The sequence below is a fragment of the Rhipicephalus microplus genome, chromosome 8 (genome assembly GCF_043290135.1).
Source record: "Rhipicephalus microplus isolate Deutch F79 chromosome 8, USDA_Rmic, whole genome shotgun sequence".
Lineage (NCBI taxonomy): Eukaryota > Metazoa > Arthropoda > Arachnida > Ixodida > Ixodidae > Rhipicephalus > Rhipicephalus microplus.
The window spans coordinates 102,379,086-102,387,607 of NC_134707.1; the positions used below are offsets into that span (position 1 = coordinate 102,379,086).

At 45.3% G+C, this 8,522-nt stretch overlaps 1 protein-coding gene across 1 annotated transcript; it reads left to right on the plus strand.

Annotated features, from left to right (window-relative positions):
* The first annotated feature begins 583 nt into the window (after window positions 1–583).
* LOC142768694 (uncharacterized) lies at window positions 584–8,250 on the plus strand. The gene is made up of 2 exons (XM_075870705.1): window positions 584–988; window positions 6,706–8,250. Exons 1-2 carry the CDS (start codon window positions 716–718, stop codon window positions 7,954–7,956), a joined length of 1,524 nt encoding a protein of 507 aa, XP_075726820.1. The 5' UTR covers window positions 584–715; the 3' UTR covers window positions 7,957–8,250.
* Window positions 8,251–8,522: the final 272 nt, after the last annotated feature.

Here is an 8,522-nt window from a genome sequence, read left to right on the forward strand (position 1 = left end):
ATGGGCTCCCTAGGCCGATGTAATGCGTCTTTGCAAGTGGAGTGCACAATGAATTCCCTGTAGTTTCTGTGTTGTTACTCGTACCGAACTCTTGTTGGACCTCACCACGTGGGAGCACATGCGTGCATCACGGCTTGAAGGAAGCGTTCGGTTGATGGGCTGGAAAGCACCTGCACCAGACGTCACGAGGTCATGACGTCGACTAAGGGCGCACACTCGATGTTCAGTTGAAACTGTGTATTCGGTCGAACTTGGAGCCAGGAAATGTAGGTCAGATTGCAGCAAACACACTGGCACTGATAGCGGTGAATAGAGCGTCGGCCGACGATCAACTGATAAGCGGTGAAGCGCGGCGGCATTTTCACACGTGTGGTCTAATATTGTAGTGTAATCGCTAGTGGCCGCGTATCTTCCAGAATAATCTGTAATGTCTGAAATGGGCGTGATTTCAACAAAACAATCTATTACACTCATGAAGCTTCTCGAACACTGCAAGCTTGGTTCGCGCTGAGAATTACTCACAGTGCAACGAGGCGATAACAAAACTTTCTCTTTTCAAACTCGGATAGTGGTTCGAACGATAACGAAGTAAGCGTAGCATTATCAGAAACAGAAGCCTCGACAACAGCCGAGTGAAGAAGCGCTGACAGCGTTTGGAGTTCACAAGACCGTTTCGGCATTGGGCGGGCACGCTGCGCTCTTCGTGGCTTTTCAAATGCAGAAGTACACACTATTTGGGTTTTCGCAAAAACTAGACTGGAGACCTCTGTACTTTTCTGAGCCTATTCCGGCGTACCGAATATGCAACGCTTGTGGTTTGCTGCCCAGAACGACCATCTGCCTGCCCTGTCGACATGTACTGTGCAAAGCATGCTATGAGCAGTGCTTGGATACCGACGCACACGAATGTCCCCTAGACGGTGAACAGGTTTCTGCAGAAGACGCTGATTGGAGAGACTTTCCTTTGGAGAATCTGCTGAGGCGTAAGGTAAGACTGAAGAACGAAAAACAATCGATTCTGTTACAATATGGTGCAAATATGATCTGAGTAATGCCAATACTTCAATATAAAAGAGGTGTAAGCATTGCACTCGGAACGTTACAGGTAAAAATAGAAGTGATTTCACCCACATTCAAATAAATCAAGCGGAACTCAGATATAGAAGTAGTTGCGTTTCTTGACTGTCACAGGACACGGCAGTAAGAGTTCGATGAAGCCAGTATGCTAGAAGTCTGAGTACTCTGCAGGGTAATGAACAACGGATGCACAAATATGTGGATCCCTCATCTATTGCGTGCCTCGTAGCCGTGTTGTGGTTTTGACAGGTACAACTCCAGATAATATTACGGCGAAGCTGCGTAAAAAATGTTCCTTCTAAGGCGATCGCAGCAAACTATCACCACCTTAACGGGTATGTGCCATTATAAGGCTTTCAAGAAAACTAAAGTTTTAAATTGGTATGGGCCACAAAAGATTGCTCAATCTCACTATTCACCACTGGTCCACTAAAACAGAAAGAGGCAAAAGTTTGAGACACAAGTAGCTATGAAGCGCTGGCAGAGGCCCAAATACCCCGAATGCGGGCAGAAAATGAATAGAGTAAAATGTTTTTATATCAAGCTCAGTTAACTCCAACACACAGTTTACTCAAACTGACGTCCTGCTTCCGGCACAGCCCCGTGCATTTCAATAGAAGGAAAGTGCCGATAATATGAACATGTCGGTATCAGAAAAGATAATTTCGAACTGTGTGCCCCTGGTATTAGGTTCTCCTCGCAGAAACTGCCCGGAATGATTACGCAAATACGCAATAATTTCACTTGTCGAAAAAAAAAATTGGCAGATCCCCCGTACCAGCGGAGTCAACATTGTGCGAAGTATGCGGAGGGAAGGTGACCATGTTGCAGTTTTTTTATTGAGCAACAAGTCATGAAAAGACGCTAAATATATGTAGTTACTTCACGCATTGACATATGTTGAAGTAGTTACTTCACGCATTGACATATGTTGAAGAGTTGCAGATTTTTATAATTCTAGACGATAGCACTTGCGCAACAATGCCAAATAAAACATGCGTATTAGCAACACCAGAAGCTCATATGAAGTGCTCATGCTCGCGAACATGCTAGCCCTGGACACTGCTACAATAATCAGCGCATGGTACCTAACTACAATTGACGTTAACCCAACGTGATGGCTGAAATAAAGGTGTACATATGCAATGTTTATAAAATTGGGTAGATATCTGTTACAAGCTGCCACTCTAGCGTCGCCAGCGCGAAGTCGGCGACGGGAATGACAGCAGGTTGGTTCGTTCCGTACGCAAGCAGAGACAGTGAAGAGATCAGAGACGTGGGAAAACAAAACAAACTTTACTCTAGTGATATTGCAGCAACACAGGATCTAATACAACACTTCAATACAACTAACAAAATGTATCGACACTTGATACAATTAAAGAAATATATAACAGAAACAATAAATCAGCTTACGAGAGAGAACTATTACAAGCTACACAAACTAACAACAATAGAACTATGGAGTAGAAAGTTCGAAGATATAAACAGGTGAAGGCATACGTTTGATGACCGGCAGCGTTGTGTCCCCGACGATCGGATGCGAGAAGTCGAAGAGAGTTCTGGCACGACTGCGATGTCCGCGGTGTTGCAACGCTGGTGGCTCCGGGAGGCTAGTGCTTGCAGGTGACTTCGAGCAGGTTGAGCTAACTCGAGGCGAAGTCCCGATGTCTACGTTGCAGACGTTAATATCGCGTCACAAACTAGACGAACGGCTAAGTTTAGGTGGCCAGCCGATACAGAGCCACACTAAAAACTTCTAGAAGAGATGCTTGTTGATCTGTTTCTACACCATCTTGGTCAGCGACTAGTCTGCCTAGCAGGGCAAAATCCTGCGCTTAAATCCCCCTCGTGTCTCCTCGCTCTCTTCCTTGGGGACAAGAGACCTCTACCTGGGTCCAATCATGCGCGTTTAAATGAGGGGAAACTCCCCCCAAAAATATTTTGACCCCACCGCTTTTTAATAGGGAGAGGGCCCGCAACTAGCGAGAGTGACGACCTGTCGGGTTGTTGTCATACGGCTTGGCCACCAGAGCGTTTCCCACGCTTTTCTCCGTGGGAACGGTCAACCACTTAGCTCTCAGCTGGGCGTCTTGTAGTCTAATCCTTGTACGGGGTATACCGCGGCCTTCTACGACCTTGCAGACGTCGCCACAGTTACAAAAGGATTAACTGTCGCGGCGACGTTCTAAGGAGAGCACCCCATTTTGCACTTATCGGTTCCCTTTCATGTGCCGCCGTTTCTCACGGTCAGTCGGGGAGTACGGCGCCCGTTAATTGCCGTGACGCGGTGTCGCCGAAAATAGCCGTCCGTGACAATATCACTGCAACCACTATTGACACTTCACGAAGATTAGCGTTTATTTGAAAAGTACTTCCGAGACCTGACGTAGTTCTGTTGTAAAATGCCTCATTGCCACGCTGAATGTTTTGTTTTGATTCTAGCTAGAACTCTGACATGTATGCTATGCCTTTGTTGGGTCGACGCTACCGATGCCGGAATTTTCTTAACGCTGACGCGTTAAAATTGCCCGTATGTTCTCTTCGTTCCTGGGTAGTTAATAAGTGTCAATCACCTGTGGCAAATATCCGCATACCAGCGGCACATACCTGCCCGTGGATACGTGCCACTGCCTGGCAGAAAGTGTTTGACGACGTATGCGACAGATATATATATATATATATATATATATATATATATATATATATATATATATATATATAACGCAAGAAAGAAAAATGTTTCATAAAAGACTCCGGCGCATGGAATCGAACTTAGGGCCTCTGAAAACTGAGCGCGAGGTGTTAACAACTGAGTCACGGATGAGCACCTCCTTCAACGATCAAACGGCAAGCTATTTATATATACCACTTACCGCTGGTGTGACGAGCATCTCAGGAGAACTATCGTGTTTTCAGCAATACCAGCAAGATGGCGCAATGAGCGTGCGTGGCCACATTGTCACGACACGGCGACGCACGCTCTTATTTCCTGCATGTACTTGGCACCACGGAGAGGAGGTTGGTGAGCGCTGACTCGCGCACCCCTTCGCGGTGGGAAGGATTGTACGTCTTGGCTGGCCTTTGGCTCTGATTGGAACGATTCTATTGTAGTTAACGGGCACACAAAGGTCACTGCAATTGTTGCACAGCCTGCGTTTTCGAAAAGGGTGCGCTTTTCAGACAAAACGAAGTAAAAAACTGAGAGGCTAATTCGCGTTCGTCTGCACCTGTCAGTGTGTTTCGTGCGTCATTTGTGCGTGAGAAACGCGGAGCTTGTTTTGCTTTGCTTGCCTTTCTGCGCATGACCTCATAATTTATTGATAAAGCGTTCATTGATCCACCTTTGCTCGAAGTCGACAAATGTCAAAAAAAAAATTCAGCAGATCCCACGTACCTGGGAATCAAAGTTATCCGAAGCATGCGGAGGGAAGGTTACCGTGTTGCATTTTTTAAATGAGCGAAACGTCGTGAAATAACGCTAAATATATGCAAAAATGTTGCACGCACAGACATGTTGAGAAGTTGCAGATGTTTATATAACCAGTTTTTGAACTTGCGCAACAATGTCACCTGGAACATGTGTTCCAGGTGACATTTCTGGACTTTCGTTATAAAAACATGTGTATTAGAAACGTCAGAAGCTGATATGAAGCGCTGATACTCGCGAAGACGCTGGCCCTGGACACAGCTCATAGCTCAACATCAGTGCATGGCAGCTAACGACAATTGACGTTAAACCGACGTGACGGCTTTATCAAAAGGGTACATATGTATTGTTTGTAAATTTGGGTAGGCAGCATTGCAACCACTATTGATGTTTCAGGCAGATTAGCGTCTATTTAAAAAGTAGTTCTGAGACCTGGTGTAGCTCATTGGTAGAATGCTTGACTGCCACGCAAAACGCTTGGGTTAGATTGCTCTTGGGACCCTCAAATTCATTATTTGCATTCATTGGGGGGTCAACGCTGCCCATGTCAGCTTTTTCTTAATACTGACACTCATTCTAGGTCATCGTTAGGTGGACGCTATGATGATGTCGGGTATTTCCTAACTCTCGAGCGTTAAAGTTGCCCATGTTTGCTGTTGTCGTTCCGGGGTAGATACTAAGCGTCAATCACCCACGGCACATACCCACCCATGGGTGTGTGCCAGTGTCTGGCGGTAAGTGTTTGACGGCGTACGCGACGGGATTGGGACAATATTCATTTTCCGACCAGCGCATCATATTCGTCAAACCATGTTACCCTTCCATGCTAATTTTGGTTCACTCCAAGTTAAGGGGGTGACCACGGGAGCACGCGAACGTAAGCGGATAGATAGATAGATAGATAGATAGATAGATAGATAGATAGATAGATAGATAGATGGATGGATGGATGGATGGATGGATGGATGGATGGATGGATGGATGGATGGATGGATGGATGGATGGATGGATGGATGGATGGATGGATGGATGGATGGATGGATGGATGGATGGATGGATGGATGGATGGATGGATGGATGGATGGATGGATGGATGGATGGATGGATGGATGGATGGATGGATGGATGGATGGATGGATGGATGGATGGATGGATGGATGGATGGATGGATGGATGGATGGATGGATGGATGGATGGATACCTCAAACTCGCCAAAATTTGCTAAGAAATGCTTGGCATTCAAAAAAATTCTCCAAATGATTGAAGCCAAATTTGCGAATGTCTCTAACAATATATACTAGTGCTTGTGAAACATCACGTGCTAAACTAAACCATTGGCTTCATAGGTGGTTGAATTAGCAGAGAACTTACACTCTTGTCCTGGAGAACAAGTAGGCATCCATGCTACGCATATCTTCAGGGTTCACAGAAGTGCCCCGCCGCGGTGGTCTAGTAGCTAAGGTACTCGGCTGCTGAACCGCAGGTCGCGGGTTCAAATCCCGGCTGCGGCGGCTGCATTTCCAATGGAGGCGGAAATGTCGTAGGCCCGTGTGCTCAGATTTGGGTGCACGTTATAGAACCCCAGGTGGTCAAAATTCCGTAGCCCTCCACTACGGCGTCTCTCATAATCATATGGTGGTTTTGGGACGTTAAACCCCACAAATCAATCAATCAATCAGGGTTCACAGAAGTGAAGCGCATGGTTTACAATTGGAGCAGTCGCTACAGAAACTTCTATTTTTTTTTACCAGTGGCCCCTCGAAAGCATTGCAATATGGAAAGGTTGCACCCTTGTTACTAATATTGAAATATGTTTTCTCGAACTCAACCAGCGTGTGTTCTTCGTGCTTATTCCGTAATTACTGCCAGACACTAGAAAAAAAAAATGAAGCACTATTTTTCGCTCTGTGATGCATATATGCTTCTTCTGAAGCGTAATAAACCTACTCAGTCAGTACAGTCACAATTTCACACATGAAACCGACTATTTCTGGACTTTCGATATAAAAATGTATCTTAGACCTCAAGGATCTGAGTTATATCAAGTTTTAATTCGCTGTTACTTAGCAAATACTGTACACATGAGAACAAAAAATAATCTAAGAGTTATTTCTTTTATAACCCAACTAGCTCACATATTTCTTGAATATGTTTTATATTTTTTTGAGTTATCCGGTGCTGAATTTCATATGTTGCAGGTGAAATGCTGGAACGAGGTCAACGGCTGCGGCGCACTCGTGAGTGCTTCGGATTTGCTGAAGCACTTTGATGAAGACTGCGTGCATCACTCTACTCGCTGTCCGAAGTGTTCCGCTCTGATCCTGTGCAGGAATGTGTGCGCGCATAGGAGAAACAACTGCAGCACACATGTTTTGCCCAACGAAGCCCACCGTCAGGAACCATCACAGAGTTCCACTCCAGAAGCTGTGTTCACCGAGCTAAAGGTGGCATTGGAAGATGGTGTTAGGCAACTACGATCTGCCTTTCACCAGGCAGTACGAGACAACACATCTTGCGATAGACTGAACGACTTCTCGCATATGGTCAATACACTGAGGGAGACTGTGATGAACACGTCAGAAAAGCAAACCCGGGCAGTGAGTGAAGCCAAGATCACCATTGTTAGAGAAGTCAGAGATGACTTGGCTGCACAAGGTAACCGACTTGACGAAGTTGTTCAACGCATAGGCGCTCTAACTGAAAATTTTAAACTCGTAGCAGCCGACGCAACAAAAAAGTGTTTGAATAAGCTAGAGGAGATTATTGCTGAAGGCGGGCGACAACGTAGCAAAGACGACAACCGGTCGGAAAGTGTCTTGCGAACCGTGAGCACTTTCGAGGCCATTCTTGATAAAGCATTAGAGCGTGCTACAGAGGTCATTGTGCAGAAGTGCAAAACAAACGGTGAACTATGCTCTGCATCAAAGGTCTCAGACAGCAAAATCAGCGAAACTACATCAGATGTGAGAAAAGACCATCTACTTGCGCTAAACACATTGAGCATTACACACAACTTGTTTTACGCCACAGGACTCGCAGCTTTGAAAGACAAGGCAATATCTTCACGTTGGAGCCTATATGAGAGCGATCCCGTCTACCTGTGTGGTTATCGCATCTCTCCAGGACTGTATCTGCAGAAAAATGAGAGGTCAGTGTCTGTGCACGCTCATGTGCGGCTGCTCAAGGGTGATGCTGACGAGTTCTTACAGTGGCCATTTTCTCACTGTCTGAAGCTCACTTTCGTACATTCAGCTCCAGATAAAAACCGTGAGTTAAAGATCAATCGTGGATGCGTTACCAAGGAGTCCTTTGTCAGGCCAACTGAATCACGTAATGAAGGGTTTTACTGGTACGCGTCACTGCCTCTGGAAGACCTTGAACGTGAAGGACACATTGAGTCTGATGCACTCTGCTTAAGATATGACCTTTCACCTCCACCTGCTCTATAAATACTCCGAATATTTATATGGCTTACATATAGATTATGTTAAAAGAAGGGTCACTTGGACTAACAAGAAATCTTCTTCCAAGGGTGAGGAACCTGTCCACAATGCAACAAAAACACAGAATCAACTATTTCGGGTAATAAATATTCTTACTTTGTGTTGTACTTTAGCCACATCTGAATTCATGGTTCCTTTTCACCAAGAGCGACAAATTCGTTCCTCCAGTTTCTATGGCCTCAAGTACGGGTATGGTAGTGATGATATTCTAATAAATTTGTTCATGCATCTCCCTGTGAACTGCCACAATTGGCGACGTTTTCTCCTTCAGTGTCTTTTTATTTTAGTCTATTTTATGACCGCTTCAAGACGTAATGTTCATTGTTTCTATTGAGATTCAATGTGTCATTGTGTCAGCACGTTGCCAGGCAAGGAACTGTTTTTCATGGCCTGTGCGCGTGCTGGGCAGAACAGTCGCTAGAAATAATGAGCTAGCCGCCCGTAAAAAAGCGAAAGATAGGAAAAAAGAATGAACAGAGTGGAAGTATCAGAAAAGCCGGCTCTTGACTTTG